Source organism: Thalassophryne amazonica, chromosome 2 (genome assembly GCF_902500255.1).
Source record: "Thalassophryne amazonica chromosome 2, fThaAma1.1, whole genome shotgun sequence".
NCBI lineage: Eukaryota > Metazoa > Chordata > Actinopteri > Batrachoidiformes > Batrachoididae > Thalassophryne > Thalassophryne amazonica.
Genome location: NC_047104.1, coordinates 147868372 through 147883863, shown reverse-complemented (window position 1 = coordinate 147883863; position 15492 = coordinate 147868372). Strand labels below are relative to the sequence as shown.

The following is a 15492-nucleotide window of genomic DNA, read 5'->3' as shown; positions in this document are numbered from 1 at the left end:
GACAGTTACTGTGGTGCTGCTGTGAGAGGGGCTCTGACTCAGAGCTTCCATAGCACAGACATCGCTAGCTGTGACCACTAGCTGTTGTGGAGGGCCATATCCATCAGTATATTATTACAAGTATATGTAACAGTATGACTTGTTTTGTGGCTTATTGTCCAAACAGATCGCCTAAGATGTCTGTGCTCCAGCATTTTGGTTGAGTGATGTTTTTATGTTATTTAATTTTATATGGTAATATTGTTAGCCTTTTAGCAGCTATCTGTAAAGGAAATCATTTTTAATGCCCACACAAAAGACATATTGGTAGCCCAATATTCATTAGATCTCTTTAGATACCAATCCACATTGTTTTCTTTGCTTTAAACTGTGTTTAATGTTCTGTAGAAGACTATTAAAGTTGGCAGTCATGAGTAAAATCTAAAAATCTGTCATCATGGTGTCCTCCAAATCTGCAGAAGGAAAGTTTACACTCCAAGGATGCTCTTGTTGATCACGTTGCTGCTTTAGGGCCTTGAAGTTGACCCAACATCAGAATGACCTGCAAGCTGCTATATCATTAAAAAAACATGGATCTTCTTGACCACAGAGAGACAATAGGCAACTGGCTTTCAACCAGACAGCTAAAGCTGTTGGAATCTCAACTGAAGGAGATAAGAACAAAGCATGAAACACCCACGTTTACTGCTCAGTGGATGCCAGGTCATCTGACTCCCAATCAGAAATGTAGTAGGCTCATCTGGAATGTCTAAAAATGGCCAAAACCAAAGGCAATTCAAGTGTTTCTTGTTTGATGTTCTTGCAAACAAGCCAAAAGAGAAGACGGGGTTACATTAGTTCTACTGCTTTACAAAGCCTTAGTCAGACTGCATGTGAAGTATGGAAACTTGGTTTGATACCTCTACAAAAAGTTGGACCTCAGCATGATTGAAAACATGCAGTCCAGGGCACCTACGATATTACCACTCATGGACAATCAAATTTAAAAGAGATCAAATTTAAATGTGATGCAGTTATGATGGAAGAATATCACATTGACCATACTAGATTAACTGACTATGAAGATCTGGCACGAGAGGACTACAAGTCTTCTGCCAGAAGAGGATGCCTGTAAGCATACATGTAGTACATTTGCCAGATCCTCCGATTGTGCATTCATATAATCAACATTATTATAATTTACATCAGTGTCATTTCAGTGTGTATTTTTCTCGATCACATTGAGGTCCTTTCTGGATCTGCACAAAATTTCAGCTGATGAGTGTCTGAAGAAGCAATCTATGGCCAACAGGTTTGATTACGATCAGTCTTGTTAGGTTTGGTCAGGATAAATTAGGCTTTGAGAAAGAATGTGAGCAAGCAATCAGCATTCTGCAGAAACCATGCCAGGCCAAAGACATAGTTGATGGACATTAAAATCTGTAGGTTAAAACTTGTACACATGAAGAACACATCCAAGAGAAAGAAGAGCATCAGCAGTGTAATGCTTTAAATGAATTATGTAACCATTGTGAAATTCACCATGTTACGAGAATGCAAGGTTTGTTGTTGCCCTTGCCAAGTTTTGCTTGAACTGTTAATGGAGAAGCAATTCTTGTCAAATAGCCAAAGAAACAAGCTCTACCCCAACAATAAACCAAACATTTTCCTAATAACCTCCCTGCTTTCATTTTATTGGGATCCTCTTGTGACACTGATGATGCTGAATTGTACCCACCCACTTGTTTTACAGGTATTTGGTGCTAGAGCACGTGTCCGGTGGGGAGCTCTTCGACTATCTAGTGAAAAAGGGCCGGTTAACACCTAAAGAGGCCAGGAAGTTCTTCAGGCAGATCATCTCAGCACTGGATTTCTGCCACAGCCACTCCATATGGTTTGTCCTTTTTATATCTACACATTATTATCATTGTCTCAAACACACATTTACGAAATCACATATCATCAATGGTGCTGTGCAGCCTGTATTATATTTACCCAATATAACTTCTCAGAGCAAACCTGCATAGACCAGTTTTATAGGATTTGCATATTTAAGTATCAATAAGTAATGACTGCAGTACTTTTGAGATACTGTTTTACACTTGGTTTAACGTTGATACCTTCACAGGCATAAAACTTAAAATATTCTTTCCATGGGTGAAACCATTTGTGTGCTTGTGTGTGTGTCTGCACAAGTGTCATTCTGCGAAACAGATTACTGAAGAAACCAGAATTTATAAATCAAATAGAAATTACAATTAATAAAATCCCAAAATTAGTTGTTTACAAGAGCCACTCTGCAAGTTGACTTCTTTATAAATCTGTGTCCTCCATGTGTTGAGTGTTTTTTAGGTGTGTTGGTTGATTGTTATACAAGTACACTGAAATCCTTGAGCAACACAATATCATGTACATTGGAATACCAATTTCAATAAAATGTCACAAATAAAAATATATATCAGAAATAAATCACCTGGCTGGTTTTTGTCCTTTTCGCATTCAATAAAATTTATTCCATGTAATTTAATTTAATTTTAGGTCGGCATTTAACCAAAGGGCGTGGGCTGATGCTTGGCCCATGGCCCTCCGATGAACAAATACGATAGCTAAAAGTAAATATAAAGAATGAGATTTTTTTCTTGCTTTTTCCACATCTTCCCAAGTTATTCTATTTTGTGGTTGTAGGTTAAGGTAGCTGGTACCTACAACATTAGAAAATTAGTCTTAGCAGCAGGTGGTTGGTGTGACAGAGGAAGATACAGAGGACAGGGTGAGATGGAAACGATTGACCTGCTGTGGCAACCCCTAACGGGAACAGCCGAAAGACAAAGAAGAAGATTAACCCGCTAACTAACGCTACTTGATCCTGTTTGGTAACTTTTTATATGAAAAAACTGAATTTGAAATTTTGATACATGGTATTCGTTATAGTAACAATCCTCAAGAAGGGTTGTGTTTCACTTGAGTCAGACTTTTTTGTGTGTGTATGCTTTTTTTGTCATCCTATAGCCACAGAGATTTGAAGCCTGAGAACTTGTTGTTAGATGAGAAGAACAACATCAGGATAGCGGACTTTGGCATGGCGTCTCTGCAGGTCGGGGACAGTCTGCTGGAGACCAGCTGTGGGTGAGTTCTCTAAATCTCAGATTTTCCAGTCTTATGTAGGTCTTCACCTTCAACCCCTTTTAAGTCTGAAGATCTGAGGCTTTCCTGTGACATCCATCTCAAACATTTCTCCAGTCAAGGTCATATGAGGGGTGGAAGTAACCAAAACTAAATGATAAAAATGGGGGTGATAAAAAAGTGCCAACTGAGTTGATTATTTTTTATTTATCCTTTGTTGGATTCAACATTTATCAGGTACAACACAAAATCATCTCAGGAAAGTGTCCCCTCAAGTGTAGTTGAAACCAAAATAATTAATAGCAATAGCTGTGATACAAAACTTGTAAATTGAATAAAGCAGTGATAAAAATGGATGTCAAATGAAAAATGGAGTGATCGATACTGTTAACCGTTCATGCCTGAAATAATTCTTGATCGGTGGGGATATAACTGCTGGTTGGAGTGTCTCATTGAACAGTGCAAGTTGCTAATCCGCGGCTAATGTCATCCGGCTAATGCTACCTGTTGCCGCTTGATAATCCAAGATTTGCACAGTGGAGTCCACATGAGTTCCCTCTGTCTTCATTCCATGCCACACATCATCCAGGCTTCTTTTGGCAATGCAAGTGATTCTGGTGCCCACAATTATATGTCTGTGTCTGCTGAATTCATGGTTGGCCGCTAGCATTAGCATTGCAGCACCTGCTCCCTCCATTATGCCCCAGTACTTGCCAAACCAGCACCTGGAACTGAACAGTCACCTTGCCCCAGCAAACATTTCTGTTCTTAAGCAAGTGGGCATCCTTCGTCGGCCCCTGGTACATCCATAGCGGGTCATGGCGGCGATTTGTTTATGCCGAGACCGGGAGCTCAATTCCAAGTCTGTGGACATCGGCTCGAACTGGCACATACCATCAGCATCATCTGACGCGTCATCCGAGCGGTGCTCCTCTATGGAATAAAAACTGTGGTGGAGGACCATTGCGCTCCCTGCCAGAGTGGTGGTGCACCGCACGTCATGGGAATTATGGAGTTAATCATACAGTGCTGCGGTCTTTGATTAAAGTGACCCCGTCTTCAAATATCAAGGTGGATCTCTTAAACTGGCAGTCTCTCACAAACAAAGCTTTGTTGATCCATGATCATATATCTGATCAGAAACTGGACTTTATGTGCCTCACAGAAACATGGCACAAAACAGAGGTGTATTCAGCTCTGAATGAAGCTTGTCCCCCTGGCTACACATATCTGGAGCAGGCCAGGGCCACCGGAGGAGGGCTAGCAGTTATATATCGCTCAGACCTGCACCTCTCTTGTCACTCTGCCAATGTTGACATCTTTTGAATGTATGGCCTTCACATGTGCAAAACCCTTCCATTTTACAGCCGTCCTCATTTACTGGCCACCTAAACCCCACCCAAGTTTCATTTCAGAACTAAATGAGTTACTTTTGTCAATATGTACAACATTCAATAATGTTATAATTCTTGGCGATTTCAATATTCATATACACTCACCCACAAGATATGTCACTGAGTTCACACAACTGCTAGACACACTAAATCTGATACAACATGTGATAGACCCTACGCATTTAAAAGGACAAACATTGGATCTGATCATTACAAATTTCCCCATCAATAATGTTCATGTGCACAACTGTGGAATACTGGAATACTGAGTCACTCTGCCCCATGGTACACTGGTGTGCTGCGTAGGCAGAAGGTGGCTGGGAGGGTTCTCGAGAGGCGCTTTGTTACTACAGCTTTAACGGTTCACAAGGATGCTTACAGGGAACATCAGAGGTTATATGCAAAATCGCTTAGTCTTGCACGGTCACAATTTTTCTCTAATATCATAAACAATAGTTCACGAAATTCCAAACAACTTTTCAAAACAGTAAATCATCTCCTCGGTCCACCAAGTCACATAAATAACATCAGTACAGAAAATCAGTGTAATAAATTTCTTGATTTTTTTTTTCATTTCAAAAATTGATACCATCCGTTCTAGTTTAACATCTCACAGTATTCTGCCATCTACCCCCCCTAACTATGGCATTTACCTTTTCTCATTTTGCCCTTCCCACACTGGGACAGGTTGAGGCCCTCATCAGGAAAATGAGGACCTCGACATGTCCTCTTGACCCCTTCCCTACTGCCCTGGTTAAATCAAGTATCAACTCTATAATCCCTCTTATCACTACCATTATGCACTCTTCGTTGCAAACTGGATATCTCCCAATTTCTCTCAAAACAGCTCTTATCAGCCCTCTGCTAAAGAAACCTTCTCTCGATCCTGATATTCTATCTAGTTACCAGCCCGTATCCAATCTCCCTTTTCTAACAAAAATTATCAAAAAAATTGTTGCCACCCAAATTCACAATCACCTACACTCTCACAGTCTTTATGAAATATTTCAGTCAGGGTTTCACACTGCACACAGCACAGAGACAGCCCTGGTTAGGGTCACCAATGACTTGCGGATGGCCTCTGACCAGGGCTCTCCATCTCTCTTATTATTCTTGGACCTCTCAGCCGCTTTCGACACTGCGGACCATTCTATTCTCGTCCACCGATTGCAATACTTTATTGGCATTTCCCACACAGCACTCCAGTGGTTTTGGTCCTACCTGACTGATAGATCTGAGTATGTGGCTCTGGGAGGAGCTAGGTCGAGGGCCCACCCTGTCACCTGTGGAGTACCTCAAGGGTCAGTCCTTGGTCCCACATTATTCTCCATCTACATGGTCCCCCTGGACCACATCCTCACCAGGCATGGAGTTGCCTTTCATTGCTATGCTGATGATACTCAGCCTTATGTCAGGTTGGACACTACATCGCCTTCACTTTCATTAACTGCTCTTACAGCCTGTCTGGAGGAGACGGGGGCATGGATGAATGACAATTTTTTTCAGCTTAACAGGAATAAAACACAAGGTGTGCAGTTTGATCCCCACCTGTCATTTGACATCCACATCCAGCACCTTTGCAAAAATGTATTCTGTCATCTCCGGAATATTGCCAAGCTCCGTCACTCCCTTTCAATCAATCAATCAATCAACTTTTTTTTTATATAGCGCCAAATCACAACAAACAGTTGCCCCAAGGCGCTTTATATTGTAAGGCAAGGCCATACAATAATTATGTAAAACCCCAACGGTCAAAACGACCCCCTGTGAGCAAGCACTTGGCAACAGTGGGAAGGAAAAACTCCCTCTTAACAGGAAGAAACCTCCAGCAGAACCAGGCTCAGGGAGGGGCAGTCTTCTGCTGAGACTGGTTGGGGCTGAGGGAAAGAACCAGGAAAAAGACATGCTGTGGAGGGGGGCAGAGATCGATCACTAATGATTAAATGCGGAGTGATGCATACAGAGCAAAAAGAGAAAGAAACAGTGCATCATGGGAACCCCCCCACAGTCTACGTCTAAAGCAGCATAACCAAGGGATAGTCCAGGGTCACCCGATCCAGCCCTAACTATAAGCCTTAGCGAAAAGGAAAGTTTTAAGCCTAATCTTAAAAGTAGAGAGGGTATCTGTCTCCCTGATCTGAATTGGGAGCTGGTTCCACAGGAGAGGAGCCTGAAAGCTGAAGGCTCTGCCTCCCATTCTACTCTTACAAACCCTAGGAACTACAAGTAAGCCTGCAGTCTGAGAGCGAAGCGCTCTATTAGGGTGATATGGTACTACGAGGTCCCTGAGATAAGATGGGACCTGATTATTCAAAACCTTATAAGTAAGAAGAAGAATTTTAAATTCTATTCTAGAATTAACAGGAAGCCAATGAAGAGAGGCCAACACGGGTGAGATATGCTCTCTCCTGCTAGTCCCCGTCAGTACTCTAGCTGCAGCATTTTGAATCAACTGAAGGCTTTTTAGGGAACTTTTAGGACAACCTGATAATAAAGAATTACAATAGTCCAGCCTAGAGGAAATAAATGCATGAATTAGTTTTTCAGCATCACTCTGAGACAAGACCTTTCTGATTTTAGAGATATTGCGTAAATGCAAAAAGGCAGTCCTACATATTAGTTTAATATGCGCTTTGAATGACATATCCTGATCAAAAATGACTCCAAGATTTCTCACAGTATTACTAGAGGTCAGGGAAATGCCATCCAGAGTAAAGATCTGGTTAGACACCATGCTTCTAAGATTTGTGGGGCCAAGTACAATAATTCAGTTTTATCTGAGTTTAAAAGCAGGAAATTAGAGGTCATCCATGTCTTTATGTTCCTTACCCAATGCTGAGAAACTGGTCCATGCTTTTGTCTCCTCCAGGCTGGACTACTGCAATGCACTCCTCATCGGGATACCTGGCAGGAGCCTGCAGAGACTGCAGTATATTCAGAACTGCGCTGCTAGGATCCTGATGAGGGTGCGGAGGTCCACGCACATCACACCCATTCTTAAAAACCTCCACCGGCTCCCTGTTCGGTTCAGGATTGAATATAAGATCTGTCTCCTGACCTATCAGTGTGTCTATGGCAGCTCGCTGGTGTACCTTAAAGATCTGATTAGTCTGTACAATCCATCACATCGTCTTCGCTCTGCTGACAGTCACCAGCTTCAGCCTTCAAAGGCCAAACACCGCACTATGGGAGATAGGGCCTTCCAGACGGCGGCACCCCGACTGTGGAATGCTCTTCCTTACCATCTAAGACTGCCACAGTCAGCTGAAACTTTTAAAAAACACTTAAAGACATGCTTGTTCTTAAAAGCTTTTTCTTAATTTTTTTTCTTAATTTTTATTTATTTATTTATTTATTTTACTGTGTTTTATTGTGCTTTTATGGTAGCGCCTTGAGATTGGTTTGCCAAATGTAAGGCGCTTTATAAATGAAATTTATTATATTATTATTATTATTATTATTATTCCTCACAATAACCAACTGACATTTATCATTAACAAGTGCTTTTCTTTAGTGCGGGCCTATCAAACAAAAATAGGGGGTGGGGGCAGACCCACAAACTGAAGTGGTTGACCCTTGACTTTTTGCCATGTTGTGGTTTGTTTGGGTGGTGACGATCTAGGAATCAGGGCTGTTGTGTAGAGTGGTGGCTATGATGACAGATGGCACCAGTGCGTGCTTCCAGGCCTGACCTAATAAGGTTTCCTCTTCTTACTGCAAAATATAAGCCATAAACCAAAGAGCAATAACAAAATCCATGCTGTGCCGTGTTTCTATCACCAGCTTGAACATATAACATGGTCAGGGTGAGTTTTAATAATGCCTTCCACTGTCACTCTGCACGTTGTGTGAAGCCTGTTTGAATCCTGTGTTCATGGTGATTTCTGGTCCCAGCTGTTTGTGTCGTGATCTACCTGAGGTATCTCAGACATAGAAAACTGTAGCATTCGCTTCTGCATTTTCACTTTTCTTCATCGACTCATCTCTTCACTGCAAAAATGCAAAATCTTTCCAAGTTTGTCAACTTTCATGTTAAAATAAATAATTACAGTTAATGTAAGACAAAATAATCAAGCAAGTCAAATTTCAGTAAGACATATAGTAGAGAACCCTCCTATTGAGTTCGTGACCAATTTTCCGGGAGCAATTTTTTAGTGTAGATTCTTGGAGATTGGCCCAAAATAAAAGATTTTAGCGGGGGTACCCCTCTCAAAAGTGTGGGCTAACTCCACCAGGGGGCGAAATTGAAAATGGCCTCCAAAAATCTATGTTGTGCCTTGTTTCCACTTTCAACTGACCTAGAATATTCTTTTTGGTGTCTGAATATGTTTTTGGGGTCAAGGAATTCATTTCTGCCCGAAGAAATAATTTATATGTAACACTGGAAGGAGAATTCCAAGATGGCCGTCATAATGGCTTTGGGAAATAGAAAAACAGGTATTATGCTCAGATTTGATACTGATAGGGCATGTAATACCTCAAATATGGGGTTTTTCAGGGTGCTTAGTTCAATTTTGTTATGTCTCAAAGCTCTAACTTGTCTGTATATTGAGATATGATGTCTAACACATACAGCCAGATTCCAACAGTAGTTCCACTCAAGAGTGACAGAAACACATGCGATGTCACAAGTGACATATTGCTTAGGATAACAAAATCACATTTGTACATACAACCCCAATTCCAATGAAGTTGGGACATTGTGAAAAATGTAAATAAAAACACAATTCAGTGATTTGTGAATCCTCTTTAACCTATATTAAATTAAATACACCACAAAGACAAGCTATTTAATGTTCAAACTGATAAACGTTATTATTTTTGTGCAAAATTTGCTCATTTTCAATGGATGCCTGCAACACGTTTCAAAAAGCTGGGACAGTGGTATGTTTGCCACTGTGTTACATCACCTTTCCTTCTAACAACACTCAAGAAGCATTTGGGAACTGAGGACAATAATTGTTGAAGCTTTGTAGGTGGAATTCTTTCCCATTCTTGCTTGATGTACGACTTCAGTTGTTCAGCAGTCCGGCGCTTTTCCATCTGTATCCGGGGTCTCTGTTGTTGTATTTTACACTTCATAATGCACCACACATTTTCAATGGGCGACAGGTCTAGACTGCAGCCAGGCCAGTCTAGTACCTCCATTCTTTTACTATGAAGCCACGCTGTTGTAACACGTGCAGAATGTGGCTTGGCATTGTCTTACTGAAATAAGCAGGGACGTCCCTGAAAAAGATGCTCCCTGAATGGCAGCATGTGTTGCTCCAAAACCTGGATGTACCTTTCAGCATTGATGGTGCCATCACAGATGTGTAAGTTGCCCATTCCATGGGCACTAACACACCCCCATACCATCACATATGCTGGCTTTTGAACTTTGCGCTGGTAACAATCTGGATGGTCTGTTTCCTCTTTTGTCTGGAGGACACAATGTCCATGATTTACAAATACAGTTTGAAATGTGGACTCAACAGACCACAGTACATTTTTCCACTTTGCCTCTGTCCATTTCAAATGAGCTCGGGCCCAGAGAAGGCGGCAACGTTTCTGGATGTTGTTGATGTATGGCTTTCGCTCTGCATGGTAGAGTTTTAACTTGCACTTGTTGATGTAGTGATGAACTGTGTTAACTGACAGTGGTTTTCTTAAGTGTTCCTGAGCCCACGCAGTAAGATCCTTTACACAATGGCGTTGGTTTTTAATGCAGTGCCACCTGAGGGATGGAAGGTCACGGGCATTTAATGTTGGTTTTTGGCCTTGCCGCTTACGTGTAGAAAGTTCTCCAGATTCTCTGAATCTTCTGATTATATTATGTACTGTAGATGATGGAATCCCTAGATGATGGAATCCCTAAAGTCCTTGCAATTGAATGTTGAGAAACATTGTTCTTAAACTGTTGGACTATTTTTTCATGCAGTTGTTGACAAAGTGGTGATCCTCGCCCCATCTTTGCTTGTGAACAGCTGAGCCTTTTGGGGATGCTCCTTTTATACCCAATAATGACACTCGTGTATTTCCAATTAGGTGTTCTTTGAGCATTCATCAACTTTTCCAGTCTTTTGTTGCCCCGTCCCAAATTTTTTGAAACGTGTTGCAGTAATCCATTTCAAAATGAGCAAATATTTGCACAAAAACAACAAAGTTTATCAGTTTGAACATTAAATATCTTGTCTTTGTGGTGTATTCAGTTGAATATAAGTTGAAGAGGATTTGCAAATCATTGTATTCTGTTTTTATTTACTTTTTACACAACATCCCAACTTCATTGGAATTGGGGTTGTAGGTAAAGGGTGTGAAATGTCTTGCATATATCCTTAAACATTAGGTGACTATTCATATTGAAAGAGCAGATACAATTGTGTAACACCATGTTCCCTTGTTTGCACTTGGGGTCGCCACAGCAAATCCAAGGTGGATCTGCATGTTGAATTGGCACAAGTTTTACGCCGGATGCCCTTCCTGACGCAACTCCACATTACATGGAGAAATGTGGCAGGGGTGGGATTTGAACCCGGAACCTTCTGAACTGAAACCAAGCGCATTAACCACTTGGCCACCACCCCTGCATGTTCCTATTTCGTAAATTGTAATTGTGCATGATCCAGCATATAGGGGCCTGAGCATTGAGGACCTCAGTAACTAGAGAAGGCCAAGGGGACTCCTGGAGCCTATCTCAGCAGTCATATAGCGTGAGGCAGGGTACACCCTGGACAGTACGCCAGTCTGTCACAGGACCACAAGCAAACAAACACATTCAATCAATCAATCAAGTTTTATTTCTATAGCACTTTACAACAGTTTTCACTGAACCAAAGTGCTTTCCAATAGCACCAACTAAAGAAAAAATAAAATGAAAAGTACAAAAAACACACATAAAAGCATAATAAGAGCATCCAAATAGAATAAAAATAGACGAAAAAGTGTCAAAGCAATTATGTGCAAAAAAGCTGCCCTGAACAAGTACGTTTTTAACTTAGTTTTAAACAGAGACAAACTATTAATGGACCTCAGTTCAGGAGGTAATGCATTCCACAACTTAGGACCTGCTACTGCAAAAGAACGGTCACCCCATTGTTTGAACCTGGACCTGGGAACCTCCAGAAAGTTTTGGTCAGCAGACCGAAGTGCTCTGACAGGGTTGTGTGTTTTTAACAGGTCACATAAATAAGAAGGTGCAATGCTATTTACAGCTTTAAAAACAAACATTAACAGTTTAAAATCAACTCTAAAACGGACTGGAAGCCAGTGCAGGGAGTAAAGTACAGGAGTGATGTGGCTGTGCTTCCTGGTGTTAGTCAACAGGCGAGCAGCAGCATTCTGGACCAGTTGGACATTCACACAAGCATGCACATCTACGGTCAAGTTCGAGTCACCAGTTCACCTAACCTGCATGTCTTTGGAAGTGTGAGGGAGCCAGAGGAATGGGTGGGAACCCACACAAACACAGAGAGAACATGCAAACTCCACACAGAAAGGACCAGGTGGAAAGCAATCATCATTGCTGTGAGGCAACAGTGCTGCCCACTAAGCCACTGTGTCGCCTATATTATATTATATTATATTTTTTGGGAAACATAATTTAATATTGCATAATTTTAATTCAAGCAAATAACTAAAAATGCAGAAGCTTGAAGTAACATAAACTGACATGGCAACTCTGGTGCAGTCTAATCCTAACAAGCTGTTCAGTGTTTGGCTGTTTGCTCATCACTTGTATCATGCTTCAAGGGATATGGGAGGCTGTTTATGTGTCAGTGAGGGAGCATGCTTGCAGGTTGTTCAAGCAGCCGGCCTTGTGTATTATTATGTGCTTCCTGGTTGTGTCATTTAATGTAACTATGCTGTCACACAATTTTCTTATTTATATCCAGTGTCTACTGGGATGCACATCCTTGTCTTTTTATTGTCCAGGCCTCTGTTTTTGTGATCACTCTGTACTCATGCCGGAAGAATGTGGCACGTCCAAACACATCCTTATCTTGACATGGCAAAAACATTTGAAATGATATGCAGAGCTGCTGGTAATTCTCTGTGGGTTTGTCTGATTCAACATATAGACTCATCTGATAAGTTAGTTATGAAATTAAAACATAAGTGGAGCTGTAACACTGAGCTGTGTGAGTGGAGTGTTGATTTAACTTGTTGGATGAAGAAGCTTTGGCAGTTAAAACAATAGAAATCTTCATTTGTAATCTGCAAGACTGCAAATTTCAAATGAAGACTTCTTGACTGTTTGACAAAGGCAGTTTAAGTGACAGACACTCATCATTTAAGACACTGAATTGATTTTTGATCCTGAAGACGAAAATGTGGATTTTTGTACTTTTGTTCTGATGTGTTTTGATTTTGAAAAGTGGTTTACACATAAACCAAGATGTGAAAACATCACTGACTCTGTCTTCCACCTGGCACAAAGTGGCGAGCAGTGCGGCACAAGTGTTTTCGCAAGTTCACTCCCAGGGCTTGTGTTTTCTAAATCACAAAACCACCTGCACTCATGTGGGTGTGGTCAGATGTAGTTATGGTACGTTAGCATTTTCTGGTACCAGAGTTTGTGTCATAGACCAGCAAAGTCAGACATGGAGTTAAAACATGGTCTGAAACAAAAACCTAGACTGATGATAACATAATTATACATTAAAACACAAAACAGTAAGAAAAAAAAAACCCTCATTCTTTGCCTCCATTTGTATAAGATCCTAGAAAACAACAATAGATAGAAGTGAACGGTTTTTACCTTACCATTAACAATGCTGCATAAGACATGATTTGGTGTGGACCTGTCCTTCCTAATTCTTCCATTTCATTAATGTGTGCTAGTTAGTGAGTGATCTTCACACATAGCAGTGGTGGCAGCATGCATTATTCCAACTGTCATAGTGATCAGTACAGTTGCAACATTTTGAGTTGGTTTTGCCTGCTGTGTGTGCATGCACTTTGTGCACACAGCACCCTTCTGAATCAGAACCAGAATAACCTTTATTTGCCAAGTATTTTCTAAGAATACAAGGAATTTGATTCCGGTTGAACTGTACTCTCTTCGTACAAGCATTTGTAACTATAAACTAAATACTAAATACTTCAAAATAAAAAAAATATGCAAATACAAATGTGCAATTAAAAATGTGTACAAAAGAGAAACAGACAAACAGATTCAGATCAGAATCAGAATCAGAATCGCCTTTATTGTCATTGTAATTTGCATTACACAAGATTTGAGTGCAACTCCAAAAAGGTGCTTTCTGTGGTGCGAATAATTTTTAATATTAATAATTTTAATAAAAGATAGTGAAATTTAACGGTAAATTATTCAGAGTATATGTACAACTAATATAAACATAAGGTAAAATGAAATAAAATAAAATGTGGACCAAGTAAAATGTAAAACGAGAATTATATACAACTGTGGAATCATATTGCATGGGAGAATCGCACATGGTTTACAGATATTGCACAAGAAACTTGAAGGTGTGGATTAGAGTGATTTGTTATTGTTCAGAAGTATCTTTAAAGAATCCAAGTTGTACATGAGGTATATGAATTAGGGAGGTTTTTGGGAGGTTACGTTGTTCATCAGTGTGATGGTCTGTGGAAAGAAACTGTTCCTGTGTCTGGTTGTTTTGATGTACAGGGGTCTGTAACATTGACCAGAGGGGATGAGTTTAAATTGTGTATGTCCAGGATGTGAGGGGTCTGCAGAGATGTTACCAGATTGCTTCCTGGTCCAGGACCAGTATAAATCCTGGATGGAGGGCAGGCTGGCTCCAGTTATTTTTTTTCTACAGGCCTGACAGTTAATTGAAGTCTGTGCCTGTCATGTTTGGAGGGAGAGGGAAACCAGACAGAGATGGAGATGAACAGGGCCGACTAAATGATGGATGTGCAAAGGATGATGAGCAGTTCCTGGGGCGGGTTGAACTTCCTGAGATGTCTGAGGAAAGTACATCTTCTGCTGTGCCTTTTTCCTGATGAAGTGTATGTGGGAGGTCCACTTCAGATCCTGGGAGATGGTGGATTCCAGGAACCGGAAAGTGTCCAGAGTAGACACAGTGTTGTTGAGGATGGAGGGGGTGGGGTGATGGTAGGTTTCTCCTGAAGTCCACTATCATCTCTACCATCTTGAGCGGATTAATATCCAGGTTGTTCTGACGACACCAGAGGACCAACTGTTCCACCTCCTGTCTGTATGCAGCCTCATCATCATCATGGATGTGACCAATGATGGTGGTGTCGTCCGCAAACTTCAAGAGATTAACAGAGGGGTTCCCTGAGGTGCAGTCATTTGTAATGAGGGAGAAGAGCAGTGGGGAGAGCACACACCCCTGAGGGGTGCCAGTGCTGATTGTCTGTGTGATGAATGTGATGTGCTCCAGCCTCACCTGCTGTGTTCTGTCCATCAGGAAGTTGGAGATCCACTGACAGATGGGAGCTGGCACAGAGAGGTTGGAGGGTTTTTGGTAGAGAATGTCGGCGATGATCGTGTTGAATGACGAGCTGATGTCCATGAACAGGATTCTCATGTACATCAAATCAAATCAATTTTATTTATATAGCACCAAATCACAACAAACAGTTGCCCCAAGGTGCTTTATATTGTAAAGCAAGGCCATACAATAATTACGGAAAAACCCCAATGGTCAAAACGACCCCCTGTGAGCAAGCACTTGGCAACAGTGGGAAGGAAAAACTCCCTTTTGACAGGAAGAAACCTCCAGCAGAACCAGGCTCAGGGAGGGGCAGTCTTCTGCTGGGACTGGTTGGGGCTGAGGGAGAGAACCAGGAAAAAGACATGCTGTGGAGGGGAGTAGAGAAGGGATGGTTCAGGATCACCTGATCCAGCCCTAACTATAAGCTTTAGCAAGAAGGAAAGTTTTAAGCCTAATCTTAAAAGTAGAGAGGGTGTGTGTCTCCCTTATCTGAATTGGGAGCTGGTTCCAGAGGAGAGGAGCCTGAAAGCTGAAGGCTCTGCCTCCCATTCTACTCTTACAAACCC

The 15492-nt window shown here is 41.3% G+C and overlaps 1 protein-coding gene across 1 annotated transcript in view; it reads left to right on the top strand.

Moving 5' to 3' along the window:
* LOC117504370 (serine/threonine-protein kinase BRSK2-like) overlaps positions 1-15492 on the top strand; it is a 175379-nt gene that overhangs the window by 27940 nt on the left and 131947 nt on the right. The window contains exons 3-4 of the mRNA XM_034163836.1: positions 1733-1873; positions 2989-3105. Of these exons, the coding sequence (XP_034019727.1) occupies positions 1733-1873; positions 2989-3105 (258 nt within the window). The remainder of the gene's footprint in view (positions 1-1732; positions 1874-2988; positions 3106-15492) is intronic.